At 39.5% G+C, this 14,770-nt stretch overlaps 1 protein-coding gene across 7 annotated transcripts in view; it reads left to right on the plus strand.

The window, feature by feature from the left end:
• The window catches only part of stk11ip (serine/threonine kinase 11 interacting protein), a 70,043-nt gene that overhangs the window by 54,559 nt on the left and 714 nt on the right, over positions 1 to 14,770 (plus strand). For 4 of the 7 annotated variants that reach the window (XM_017481496.3, XM_053683903.1, XM_017481497.3 and 1 more), the window contains 4 exons: positions 1,072 to 1,250; positions 5,312 to 5,396; positions 5,839 to 5,924; positions 14,414 to 14,640. In XM_017481496.3, the coding sequence (XP_017336985.1) occupies positions 1,072 to 1,250; positions 5,312 to 5,396; positions 5,839 to 5,924; positions 14,414 to 14,640 (577 nt within the window). Of the gene's footprint in view, positions 1 to 1,071; positions 1,255 to 1,614; positions 1,817 to 5,311; positions 5,397 to 5,838; positions 5,925 to 14,413; positions 14,641 to 14,770 lie in introns of those variants that run through there. The other 3 variants (XR_006983399.2, XR_006983400.1, XM_053683904.1) reach the window with 3 other exon arrangements.

A 14,770-nucleotide genomic window follows, 5' to 3' on the forward strand; every position in this document is an offset into this window, starting at 1 on the left:
TGTAGAACACTCATATGTGATTTCATATGTTAACCTCAAGAGGCAATCACAACAAGCACTAATTTTCCAAACTTTTTGCTCCAGTAAATCTGTTCTGTTGACTTGAAAAGCCACATGGCATAATTAAGAAAAACAGCTATTCTGTAATTTCAACCAGAAAATTCACAGAAAGCAGTTTACTGTTGAGACATAACCAGGCCAAGTGAAGTGTTTTTCCCCGAAATTCTGCCCTTGTCTAAACCTCTACACACATTATCAAATTGGATCGCTAAGGCTCATTATTTTATATAGCCTAAAGTTTGCTATTAATTTGCTGTGGATGGTCTCACTTGGATAGCCTAAAGATTGCACTTACTGAAAACTACACTCAAGTGTCTTTCATTATTCATTGGATAACTTCACTTGGATTCTGTAGCCTTGAAGCTAAAAACTCAAATAATGAAATCAAAATTGACATCATGTCTCTCAAGGTTTCTTCCTCAAGGCATTTCAGGGCGTTTTTCTTTACCTCTGTCTCATCTGGATTTCTCATTGGGGAGCTAAATCTATTTCTAGAGTTCTGTAAAGCTGTTAAAATGTAAAAATTGTTATATAAATAAATTTAATTGAATTAGAACATTAACCGGCTTCCTAATTTGTACAGACAACATGACCAGAGTCATTATTTTACAGTAATTTTAAAAAAACCTTCCATTACATGTTACATTACATGATTGTTGAATACTGATTTATTAAATGTTTAAGCTAAGGCTCATAGCTATTTGTCAGTCATTATTAATGTCCTTTTTAACGTATTGAGTTCTTGGTAATCCATTGTAATATGGTTCAGGACATGTTTGCCTCTGAAATAGCATCACAAAAGATAGACAAAGGTATAAAGACATTAGGACAAAAAGACAAAAATTATATGACCAGAACTCTATTGCTCAAGAAACTGTGCACTTTCAGGGGCCAGGGCCTAAGATTTAAAATAGTGATACAATCTGTGATAATGCATTGTTTTGCGTTGACTTTTATTTACATTTTGTTTGCAACTCTTCCCACTACTCTTGTTTTCCTCTCTATCTGAAGAGGGCATCCCTCAGAATGGCTGCAGAAGAGGAGCAGCCATCGACTGTGTGAGCTCAGCTACCTGGAGGTAGGTCTCGGTTCACAAAGCATCCACATGGAGTTTGATATGAACGCTGCTGCGTACACACTTTTGGTTCGCGACAGTGCTCGGTGCGAACACTTCTTCAACCGACTGACAGGCAGGTACCCTCCTTCTCATATACATATCCATCTCCATGTGCATTCTTGCAAATACAGAGCTCATGTGATGGTGAAACTTAAATGTGAATTCCAATCCTTACATCGTATCTAGTCCATTTTTCACATCAGTGTTATTTTTAATTTCGTTCTAAGTGTTTTAATAAATGTACAATGAACATTCTAAAAGGAAATTTTAGATACGATAAGATGTTACACAGTAGTCATATTCATTGCTTTAACTCATTAGATATTTTAATGTAGCAATTTAAGTAAATAAAATGGAGGATAGGGTTGGTTAAGGTGAGAGAGAATTTTTTTTTTTAGCTTAGTTATGACTTAGACTCAAAATGTTGTGTTTTTTAGACCATTTTGTAACAGGTATCTAATGGGAAAACACATTTGTCGATTATATGTCATTGGTGGCACGGTGGAACATTGGGTAGCATTGCCACCTCCCAGCTCAAGGGTCCCTGGTTACTGTCTGTCCAGAGTTTTGCATGTTCTCCCCATGTCTGCATGGGTGTCTCCTGGGTTCTCCAGTTTCCCCATGTCCAAAAACTTGCAGGTAGGCAGATTGGCAACTCTGAATTGCCTCTAGGTGTGACTGAGTTTGTGAATGTGTGTGTGTGTGAATTCTCCCTCTTCACACCCACTGTCACTGAAATAGGCTCTGGATCTTCTGTGACCCTGACCAGGAGAAAAAAAAAAGTTACCAAAAATGAATTAAAAGAAGAGTAATGCAAATCCAAGATCGGAACTAAGAATAGAATCTCTGTTACTGTTATTTACATACAGGATCAGAACTAGAACTTCACTGATTTAACTAATGATTTGAATGATTTAATCACGCCAATTTGGATTTTGTCCAGCAGTGTTCAATTAATACATATCAATGGGTTTACTTTTACCAGCTGGAACAATTAAGCCTGTACTTAGTATTATTTTTGGTAGTGCTGTGAACTGGAATAAATGCTGCAGGATTAAGTGATCCTTGTTTATTCTGAGTGCTATTACTACTGTTGAAATAAAGTGTCAATGAAAGAAGCCAGACACCATTGAACTGCTCATTGGTATGCAGTGATTGCTCAAGCTACTCACCTATTGTTAGTAAATGTCGGGGGTCAAAAATATGGGTTCAGAAAGACATCTGTAAAAATAATTGTAGGCAATAAACAGATAGTTGTCTTGAAAAAAGATAATATCAGAGGCTTTTCTTTCACGAAACATTAACTAATGCTTGACGTCTCATTCAATGCTAAGCACACCAGAGCAGCACTTTATTATAATAATTATTATTATTCAGCACTGTACAAATTATATGACTCTGTAAAAAGAGAGGCTGTTTATGCCCCATTCTTTTATTGTTCTGTGTATGTTGTTTAGGGTTATGACTATACAAAACTAAATGGTAATCCTTTTCATAAAAAGACTTTTATGACTAACATGCCATCCCATTAGCAAACTAAACTATATCAAGCCTCACTGAAGGGAAATTCATTTAAAGTCAGGGAATATTTAGGGTATTATAGTTATGGTATATTTTACATAAAATAAATCTGAGGTTTATGTCTGAAGTGGAATGTCTGGACAAGACGGCAAATATTACCCAATTACTATGTTCAGAATGACTTATCTTCTACTCTCTGAGAGAGGATGGCTAATCTTTTTATGATTTGGCAAGTAAGACAACAGCTGTGGTGTGATGTTTCAATAGACTGTGTTCAACAATGTTTTACATTTCATCCTTGGTTTATCTATTAGGTAGATCACTTTTACTTTCTGTGCTTTGGTTAACTCCTGTGAACTCTTTCGACAGCCTTGTCAACCTTTCCAAAAGCCTTATCCTCCAGCTAAGCCTGGATAAAATAATGTCTAATGGGAAATCACCAAAACTGATATTTTATTACATTTACATTTATTCATTTAGCAGACGCTTTTATCCAAAGCGACTTACAAATGAGAAAATACAAGCAGAGCAATATCAAGCAGAGCCATACAAGTAGTGCTACTATACAAGATCCATTAATTGAGTTCCAGAAGAAGCAAAGTGTGCAGAGTAGAGGTGTAAATCCCAGAGTAAGGTTGTTTGTTTTTGTTTTTTCCCCATTATTATTATTTTTTAAAACATAAGAGAGCTTTCCTTAACCTTTTGTTCATCCTGGATGAATGGATAAACATCCATTTTAAGCCAGCAAACTAGTTTCCCAGAACTTTTAAAGCCCCTCAGATCAGTGGTGATGGTTATACCAGTTATCTTAACTTTCTACTTTGTACATTCAAAATGACCTGAATGACTAAAAGCTATAGACAATTTAGGAGCAGGACTGAGAATGGACTTTTATGGAACCACTCATTACTTTTAACAAAGCTGCTGTGATTTCACACACTTCTACCTTATTTTTAACCCACAAGTGAGACTGGTTGAGGCTGACTTAAGCCCCATATACTAGCAAGCCTTTGTCTGTTCAGTATTGCTTCAGTTGAAATGGTGGTCACATTGTACCAGATACTATGCTATAAATCATAGGTGGTGTGAACTTATGCAGGATAAAAACAAGTTATGATTTAACTTGACCTGACGGGCTTCTGCCTTCAGCTTCTTGTAGGAGCCTCTTCAGTTAATCATGGTACTCACTTTGTACTCATGGGAGAATTCCTTTCTGAGGTGTGAGTTAAATTCATCTCTCACTGAAGTGTCTGCCAGACACTCCCAAGAACAAATCCAACTCTCAAACAAGTGGTGACCAGTTGACACCTTGTGTCTAAAACATAAAGCCTGATGATACAATCACAAAATCAGTCATTTACCTTTGGCCCAAGGTGGTCTGGTAATAAGTACACTATAAGAGCAACCTTGTGTTAAACTATAGTGTTTAATACAAGGTTGCTCTTATAGCCTTATGTTTTGTACCACTCATAAAAAGAGGAACAAAGGTGTCAACTGGTCACCACTTGTTTGTGAGTTGGCTTACACAGAAACCTTTAAATTGGGGTGGCTGTTTTACTCAGTCACAACCCTGCAAGTATTGCCATCATTCCCAACATGAGTATTGAAGTCCCCCAGAATCAGTAAAAGGTTTTCTCTCAAACAACTGTTCTCAAACAACTACCCAACCTTCTCTAAGAATGCTGAATACTCCCAACAGCTGTTTGGTATACGTGTGTGTGTGTGTGTGTGTGTGTGTGTGTGTATGTATATATGTATATGTATGTGTATGTATGTGTATATATGTGTGTGTGTGTGTGTGTATATATATATATATATATATATATTACACGCATATATATAATGCATGCATATATATATATATATATATATATATATATATATAATATATTATATATATATGCGTGTAATATATTATATATATTTATATATTTATCTATATAAATATATATATATATATATATATATATATATATATATATATATATATGCGTGCATACTTGCATACATACACACAGCTTGCCATGTTACTGAGAAACTGCAAAGCCCTTCATCCTGAACACTTTCCTGTGTCAGAAAACCTGAAGCCTGAAGTTACAGCTTTACTTCTGACCATTACAAAGTGCTGACACTGGAGGCTTCTGCCATAAATGTTAAATAAACGTCTTCTCACAGAAAACTTACACATATTAACAATTAATTCTGTTGATCAATTCAATTTATTCAGCACATCTCCTAACATGTCTGTGTAAATTATTACTATAGAAATGGTACCATATTAGAATGAGAGTATTAGTATATTAAGAAGCAACTTTTGACCAATCAGAATCAAGATTTCAACAGCACTGTGGTAAAATGCTTATTAAATAATACAATTTACCAATACATGATTACTTTATTGTGTTGCAGTTTTTGAGTCTCCTATTGAATGGTATAAAACTAAAACGAGAGAAAAAAAAATATCTAGATACCTACTGAAGAAAACTATTTTTCCCAAGAAAATAAAAGTCAGACATTTAACTCGGAGTTAAATTATTTACTAATGGATATATAGATGGTAAAAAAAAAAATGTATTGAGGAGGTTACCAATAATACTCTTCTTTCCATAAAAGAAATAGCAAGGGAATCTGCCCCAAGGTCTGACAGCAAGCTTAAGACCATCTCAACCACACGACTGAATCCCAAACACCATCTGTGGTATGTAAAAGAAATCCCTTATTTCCACCACCTCAATTTTTGTTTCTTTAATCAAAACGATTCTCAGATTTAGCATTTCAAAATTTATTGATTCTTGTGCTAATGTACTTCATCTGTTAGATGCTACATGACAGTAAACTTTCTCAATTAATTTAATCATCTCAGATATCTGCGCTGTTTTGCAGCAGTTAGGGTGCTGCACTTTCTGTAATTAATTATGTTAAGGCTATATAAAACCAGATTTCATTCTAACCTTTGTACAGCCATATCCTTTATTTATTAATGGTTTTGTATAATGCAGCCATATTGATTTTTGCCCATACTTCTGTTTTTCCCCATTTGTTCCTGTATGGATTAATTTCTATATATTTGGGTGACTCAAGTTGTCATGCTTCTCCAAAGATGCCTCACATTTATATGTTTTTCTAATCTTGTTCTGAAGGCCCCTGGTTTGTGAGGGCAGTAAGACACGCAATGACGAAGACAACCATCCTCCATTTTTTTACCTGCTGGCCTTCCTCAAGCTAGGTGAGTGTTTATGACTCTAGATAGATAATGTATTAGAATTTCGTCTGTGGCAATTGCAGCATGCACTGAGCAGGTTAATAGTTAAGAGGTTGAAAGTTTTTTGTTTTATTTTTTTGCCAACTTTGCATACAATTAATTTATTATAAAGGCCAAAAATTCAGGATTAATGCTGTTGGAGGCTACTTTTTTCAATTATTCTCTACGAGGATATTTTTTTTCTTACAAATAAATCAAATTCTCTCCCTCCGCAATTATCAGTTTACCTAAGTATTGTTAATGTCTTTCTACATAAATAATATCCATTTTCTATAATTGATAGACATATTTTTCTTTAATGCAAGGGCCAGAAGCTGTGGGTTTTAAAAATTTTTTTTTTTTTTTTTTTTTTTTTTTTTTACAATTTTACTATCAATTTTATACTCAACTACTGAGTCAACCAGTACACTGTTACATGACCAGACAGCACTAAATTAGTGTGACAATTTGTTTCTTCCTGAGAGAGCACTCTGTCTGGAAGCAGGTAATTCTTTCAAGAGTCCCAATACCCCACTGACATCTGCCCTTCTCCCAAAGGTTTGAGAACAGGGAGTGGGCTGTTGAGAGCAAGCAAACCTCCACTGTAATTAACCTTTCACCTTAAAATGACCTACACTCCCATCAGAAAATACTGGAATGGCAAGGCATGGCAAAATTCTTTTTTCTTTTTTCTTTTTTCTATTCGCTGTGTTTGAGATCAAAATATGAATATGAGATGATCAATCATGATTTCAGCTTGAAATTCCTGATATTTATATCTGGATGTGTTAAACAACTTGGAACATGGCACCTTTTGTTTGAACCCACCCATTTTCAAGTGATCAAAAATATTGAAACTTGTGACTAACAGGTATTTCTCGTAGCTCTGAATGTCTACTCTTGCCCTGGGTTTCACATGTAAAGACTGCATTTGTTGTTAAAAAGGGTAAACCAACATGAAGATCAGAGAAAAGCAAATTTTGAAGCTGAGAAATTAGGGAAAATTTATCAGAACCATTGCATAAGCATTGGGCATAGTCAATCCAACTTTGAAATGCCTGAAAAAGAACAAAATCACTGATGTACCAACAACCAGACATCGAACAGACCAAGGAATACAACAACAGTTAATGGCAGATACACTGTTAGAGTTGTGAAGAAAAACCAAAAACCACAGTCAGTGACATCACCAACAACCTCTACAGGGCAGGGGTGAAGTTATCATAGTCCACTGTTCAAAGGAGAGTTTGAGAGCAGAATATAGATACTATACCACAAGATGCAATCCACTCATCAGCAGTAGGAATAAGAGGACCAGATTATAACTGGCAAAGAAATACAGAGATGAGCCATAAATTTATGAAACCATGATTAATCTCTACCAAAGTGATTTGTGAGTGGTAAATGTATGTGAACCTCTAGGTTTAGCAGTGAATTTGAAGGAGAAATTGGAGTCAGGTGTTTTTAATCAGTGGGATGACACAGGTGTGAGTGAGTGCCCTGTTTCATTTAAATAACAGTCTCATTATCAAAGTCTGATCTTTACAACACATGTTTGTGGAAGTGTATCATGGCACAAAGCAAGCAGGACCTCAAAAAGAGAGTTGTTGATGCTCATCAGACAGGAAAAGTTTAGAAAAACTTCTCTAAAAATTTTGGACTCCACCAATCCACAATCAGACAGATTGTATACAAAATGGAGGAAATTCTAGACCATTGTTACCCTCCCCAGGAGTGGTCGACCAACAAAGATCACTCCAAGAGCAAAATGTGTACCTGAGGTCAATAAGGGACCCAGGGTAACTTCTAAAGTCCTCTGTCATATCGGCGAATGTTCATGAGTACACCATCAGGAGAACACAGAACAACAGTGGTGTGCATGGCAGGGTTGCAAGGAGAAAACCACTGCTCTCCGAAAAGAACATTGCTGCCCTTCTTCAGTTTGCTGAAGATCACTTGGACAAGCCAGAATTCTATTGGAAAAATGTTTTGTGGACAGATGAAACCAAAATAGAACTTTTTTGGTTTAAATGAGAAGCATTGTGTTTGGAGAAAGGAAAACAATGCATTCCAGCATAAGAACCTTATCCCATCTTTGAAACATGGTGATGGTAGTATCATGGTTTTGCCTGTTTTGCTGCATCTGGACCTGGACAGCTTGCTATCATTGATGGAACAATAAATTCTGAATTATACTAGGGAATTCTAAAGGAAAATGATTGGGCATCTGTCCATGAACAGAATCTCTAGAGAAAGTGGGTCATGCAGCAAGACAACGACCCTAAGCACTGAAATTGTTCTACAAAAGAATGGTTAAAGAAGAATAAAGTTAATGTTTTGGAATGGCCAAGTCAAAGTCCTGACAATAATCCAATAGAAATGTTGTGGAAGGACCTGAAGCAAGCAGATCATGTGAGGAAACCCACCAACATCCCAGAGCTGAAGCCGTTCTGTACTGAGGAATGGGCTAAAATTCATCCAATTCTTCCTGCACTGATCAACAGTTACTGGAAATTTTGGAAGCTTTTGACTGCTTTTGCACAAGACTAATCATGAGATTAGTCTTCACAGATTTCGTAGGTCAAGCAAAGAACAGTGTTATCAATTAAGCCAGGCTGGTAGGCTAAAATTCCTGTCCTCCATTTTGAATCTTCTAAAAAACTTTCCTTTTCGAAAGTGTCCTAGATCATTCGTCCGATTTTGGTGCAATTCGTAAGAGTCAAACGCTTTTTGGTAAACCAAACTGTTCTCAAATAACGTGCGGACGAATTCGATGGCGATCATGCCGAAACAGAAGCGTCCCGCACCGTTTGTCATAGACTCATGAATGAGGTGTCAAACCTCCTCCTCGGCTTATTGAGGAGAGGTGTGCTATGACTTTTATAAGCGATCGGAATGCTGGAATTCCCGCTACGGAAGCTCTAAAAGTATTGCTTCCATACATGTCCAGCTCTAAAATGTATTGGCGCCCAGTCTGTCTGGCTCTCAAAATGTATTGGCACCCCATGTGGCTAGCTCCAAAAGTATTGCCTCCGTTCAGATTCGGCTGTAGAATGTATTGCCGCCTGATCTGTCCGCCTCTAAAAAGTATGTGCACCCTATCTGGCCAGCTCTGAAAAGTATTTGCACCCTTCACGGTCGGCTCTAAAAAGTAATGGCACACTGCAAGGCCATCTCAAACAGTATGGGCGTCCTTTCTGTCTGGCTCTCAAAGGTATTGGCGTCCTATGCTTCCGGCTCTCAAAAGTAGTGGCGTACTACGCCGTCAACTGTCAAAAGTATTGGCGCCCTGCGTGTCCGGCTCTCAAAACTATTGGCGCCCTACGTTGTCGACTCTCAAAAGTATTGGCGCCTTGTGCTTCCGGCTCTCAAAAATAACGGTGCTCTGCGCGTCCAGCGCTCAGAAGTATTGGCGCCCTGCGCCTCCGGCTCTCAGAAGTTTTGGCACAATGCGCGACCAGCTCTCGATAGTATTGGTACCCTACGCGGGCGGCTCTCGAAAGTATTGGCACCCCAGTTTGGCTTCGGCAAGCACCACTCACATTTTCTTCAGGAAATGTACTGGTCTAGTTATTATTATTCATCCACTTTTTTTCGGCACATAACTAGTCCTGCACCGTTTGTCAAGATTCCATGACTGAGGTGTCAAATCGATCGGCTTATTGAGGAAAGGTGTGCTATGACTTTTATGAGCGATCGGAATGCCGGAATTCCGGCTACGGAAGCTCAAATTCGGAAAATTTCCCATGGACTTCCACTGAGTTTCAAAAGGTTTTGTCGGAATTCACCGGGTGAGGTGTCAAATGAATCGGCTTATTGAGGAGAGGTGTGCTATAGTATTGGCACCCTATCTGGCTGGCTCTCGGGAGTATTGGCACCCCGCACGGCCAGCTCTAAAAGTTTTGACTCTGTACAGATTTGGCTCTACAATGTATTGCCGCCCAATCTGTCCACCTCTAAAAAGTATTAAGGCCCTATCTGGCCAGCTCTCAAAATTATTGGAACACTGTCTGACTACAAAACTATTGGAATGCAGTTTAATTTCAAAAGTATTGGGGCACAGTCTTTTTTCAGAAGTGTTTTGGACACTCTCTGGCTTCAAAAGTATTGGAACACAGTCTGGTTTCAAAGTAGAGGGACACGGTCCAGCTTCAAAAGTATTGGGACACGATACAGCTTCAAAAGTATTGGGACGCTCTCTAGCTCCAAAAGTGTAGAGGCACTGTCTAGCTCCAAAACACACTTTTTTGAAAAAGTATTGGGCCACATTGGGTCTTGTTTTGAAAGTATTGGAACAGTAGCTCCAAAAGTGTTGGGATACTGTATCTCCAAAAGTATTGGAACATTGTGTAGCTCCAAAGAATTGGAACACAGTCTAGTTTCAAAAGTATTCGAACACTCTCTAGTTCCAAAAGTATCTGTACGGCTCTCGAAAGTATTGGCGTCCTACACGGGCAGCTCTCGAAAGTGTTGGTGCCCCATCCCGGTTTTGCCACGGCAAGCACCACTCACATTTTCTTCAGGAAATGTACTGGTCTAGTTATTATTATTATTCTGAGACCCCCAAAATTAAATTGCTACTTCTCCCAGAGCTTTCAAGCTACATGCACCAAACTCTGCACAGAGTTTCAGCCTGTTCTGACTCAAGTTAGTATTACTTATCTAAGTGATCGGTATTACAGAATTCCCATTATGGAATCTCAAATTGTCCATTGACTTGCATGAAAAATTTCTGACTGTTGTAACTACTTGAGATTTCAAACTACTTTCACCAAACAGTACAGTCCTTCAGGCTGATCACACTAGTCAGGCTCTGTTTTTCTAAATTGATTGGACTCCTATATTCTTGTAGCGGAATGTTGAAATAACCCAAATACTCCCATTCACTTATAGTTGCACACTTACAGGTGTGCTTGCATATTTGTGCTGTTGTGAGGGATTCTATTCAGCGGGTTGAATAATTTTGAAACTGGAGTTGTCATTATATTTTGCAATTTCAGTTGAATTTGGGGCAACCACTTGAAGAATTCTGTAATAAAGTTTAAATTCGGGCAAGGAGGAGGTGGGGAACTGGCTGAACATGAACGTAAAGTTTAATAGTAAATGAAAATCAAATATACAGTGAGGGGAAAAAAGTATTTGATCCCCTGCTGATTTTCTACGTTTGCCCACTGACAAAGAAATGATCAGTCTATAATTTTAATGGTAGGTTTATTTGAACAGTGAGAGACAGAATAACAACAAAAAATCCAGAAAAACGCATGTCAAAAATGTTAGAAATTGATTTGCATTTTAATGAGGGAAATAAGTATTTGACCCCTCTGCAAAACATGACTTAGTACTTGTTGGCAAAACCCTTGTTGGCAATCACAGAGGTCAGACGTTTCTTGTAGTTGGCCACCAGGTTTGCACACATCTCAGGAGGGATTTTGTCCCACTCCTCTTTGCAGATCTTCTCCAAGTCATTAAGGTTTCGAGGCTGACGTTTGGCAACTCGAACCTTCAGCTCCCTCCACAGATTTTCTATGGGATTAAGGTCTGGAGACTGGCTAGGCCACTCCAGGACCTTAATGTGCTTCTTCTTGAGCCACTCCTTTGTCGCCTTGGCCGTGTGTTTTGGGTCATCGTCCTGCTGGAATACCCATCCACGACCCATTTTCAATGCCCTGGCTGAGGGAAGGAGGTTCTCACCCAAGATTTGACGGTACATGGCCCTGTCCATCGTCCCTTTGACGCGGTGAAGTTGTCCTGTCCCCTTAGCAGAAAAACACCCCCAAAGCATAATGTTTCCACCTCCATGTTTGACGGTGGGGATGGTGTTCTTGGGGTCATAGGCAGCATTCCTCCTCCTCCAAACACGGCGAGTTGAGTTGATGCCAAAGAGCTCCATTTTGGTCTCATCTGACCACAACACTTTCACCCAGTTGTCCTCTGAATCATTCAGATGTTCATTGGCAAACTTCAGACGGGCATGTATATGTGCTTTCTTGAGCAGGGGGACCTTGTGGGCGCTGCAGGATTTCAGTCCTTCACGGCGTAATCTGTTATCAATTGTTTTCTTGGTGACTATGGTCCCAGCTGTCTTGAGATCATTGACAAGATCCTCCCGTGTAGTTCTGGGCTGATTCCTCACTGTTCTCATGATCATTGCAACTCCACGAGGTGAGATCTTGCACGGAGCCCCAGGCCGAGGGAGATTGACAGTTCTTTTGTGTTTCTTCCATTTGCGAATAATCGCACCAACTGTTGTCACCTACTCACCAAGCTGCTTGGCAGTGGTCTTGTAGCCCATTACAGACTTGTGTAGGTCTACAGACTTGTGTAGGTCTACAATCTTGTCCCTAACATCCTTGGAGAGCTCTTTGGTCTTGGCCATGGTGGAGAGTTTGGAATCTGATTGATTGATTGCTTCTGTGGACAGGTGTCTTTTATACAGGTAACGAGCTGAGATTAGGAGCACGCCCTTTAAGAGTGTGCTCCTAATCTCAGCTCGTTACCTGTATAAAAAACACCTGGGAGCCAGAAATCTTTCTGATTGAGAGGGGGTCAAATACTTATTTCCCTCATTAAAATGCAAATCAATTTATAACATTTTTGACATGCGTTTTTCTGGATTTTCTTGTTGTTATTCTGTCTCTCACTGTTCAAATAAATCTACCATTAAAATTATAGACTGATCATTTTCTTTGTCATTGGGCAAACGTACAAAATCAGCAGGGGATCAAATACTTTTTTCCCTCACTGTAACATAAAACACACAGACAGAAGTCAAACGCAAAGTGCATGTGCATCCCCCCCCCCCCCCCTTCCGCTCCTTTATCTCTCTCTCGCGCTCTCTGTCTCACTGATTCAAAGCAGTGCCAGTGCCTCCTCGTCACACTCCTCTGCAGCCAGATTCAGGTCCCTCGCCTGACGCACTTTTGGGAGGGCGGTGCTACCCTCTCGGCTATATCTTATATAGGAGAGACGAGGAGGAAGAGGGGAGAGAGAAGGAGCAAGCTGGAGAAAGTGCCAGAGAGAAAGAGAGGAGAGAGAGAAGAGAGAGAAAAAACTCCAGTCCCCAGACATGCTGTCATCTACTTCTCAGCCAGCTGGGAAGCAATCCCCCATGCCACCCCTTTTCCTGCGGACGGCAGCTGCACCTCCCCCTCCCAATGGACGGCTGTGGCTCCTTCCCTTTTTAAGCAGATGGCAGCTACATCTCCACTTCGCTGGCGAATGGCAGGCTCCTCCCCTTTTCAGTCTGGCTGAAGCGGTTCCTCTGCCTCCCAGCGGACGGCAGTGACTCCTCTTTTCTCCTCAGCTCCAGCATCAACACTTCAGCGTGTCCCTCCTCCCTCCTGGGTTTCTGCAACAGTGTAATAAAGTTTAAATTCTGGCAAGGAGGAGGCAGGAATCAGCTGAACATAAAGTATAATAGTAAATGAAATTCAAATATAACATAAAACACACAAACAGAAATCAAACACAAAGTGCACGTGCATCACTCTCTCTCTCTCTCTCTCTCTCTCTCTCTCTCTCTCTCTCTCTCTCTCTCTCTCTCTCACTGATTATCCAAAGCAGTGCCAGGTGTGCATGTTCACAACCTGGCTTCTCCCAACTCTTCATCATACATTCGTTGTGTTGATTCATTTCAATAGCTTTTGTTTGGTTTGTTCATTGCAAACCGCTGAAAGTCTGACAATAAACCTGGTTTGCAATGGGGTTGAATAATTTTGATTGCAACTGTACATTGATTGAATGTTCAGACCCTTGCTCCGAATGTGCAAGATTTCAAATTCCAACTGTCAAAACTCACACACACCGGTGTGCACAAGGCCTGAAGTTCTGTGTGCACAAGGCCTCTCCTTTCCCTTGCACTCTGTCAGGGTACCTGTAATCTTTCTCTCTCTCTTTATCTGTCTATCTATGCAACTCTACAAATATTGGCACTGTATGTATCTATCTATATCAGTCAAGGAATCTATATATCTATCTATAGTATAATCTATCTGTTTATCCAAGTCTAAAATATGTTGTGGTCTGAAGAGATTTGGTCATAAATCTAAAAGATATGTGCAAAAACAAGACAACTTATCACCCAATGAGCACCATGCCCACAGTGAAACTTTTTTTTTTTCTGAATCGTGGATAGTTCCAAATACCAATCTATTTTGGCCAACATGTAGGCCTCTGCAAGACAATCTATTTTGGCAGACATGCAGGCCTCACCTTGCAGCACGATAATGACCCAAAGCACACCACCATTTCAATAAAGCAGTGACTTCAATAGAAGTAGTTTTGGATTGGCCCAGTCAGAGCCTAGGTCTAAGTCCTATTGAAAAACTTTGGAAAGGAATGGTTGCATCTTTTGACTGTTTTAGAATGGCTATGCACTGTATGTTACTTATAATGGAGGACTATTTTATAATGTACTCGTATGTAAAGAATTCTGTGTTTGATTGTTAGTCTGCTTTTGTATTTCTTTCTCCCAGGTGACTCTTTGACTTCAGTGACTGTTCTGGCCACTCAAGAAACACTTTTCCTCCTTGATGAAGATCACCAATGGAGTAAGAGCTTACCCAGTCTCACAGCCAATGAGGAGGCACAAACCACCAGCGGGCAGGTCACCGTTCTCGAAATGCAACCTATCAGCTATGTCAGCTCTATCCTTCTGTTCTCATCTGATCCATGCTGTCTGGACATTCAGCTTTATGATGAGGTGTGTATGTGTATTTTAATATGTATTTCCTAACCTGACTGCACATTATATAATCCGATTGAGACACGTTTACAGATTCAGAATACTAGTGTACTGCCCTTCCCCTCCCATTCTGTCACACACATATGTC

The sequence above is a fragment of the Ictalurus punctatus genome, chromosome 12 (genome assembly GCF_001660625.3).
Source record: "Ictalurus punctatus breed USDA103 chromosome 12, Coco_2.0, whole genome shotgun sequence".
NCBI classification, from domain to species: Eukaryota; Metazoa; Chordata; class Actinopteri; order Siluriformes; family Ictaluridae; genus Ictalurus; species Ictalurus punctatus.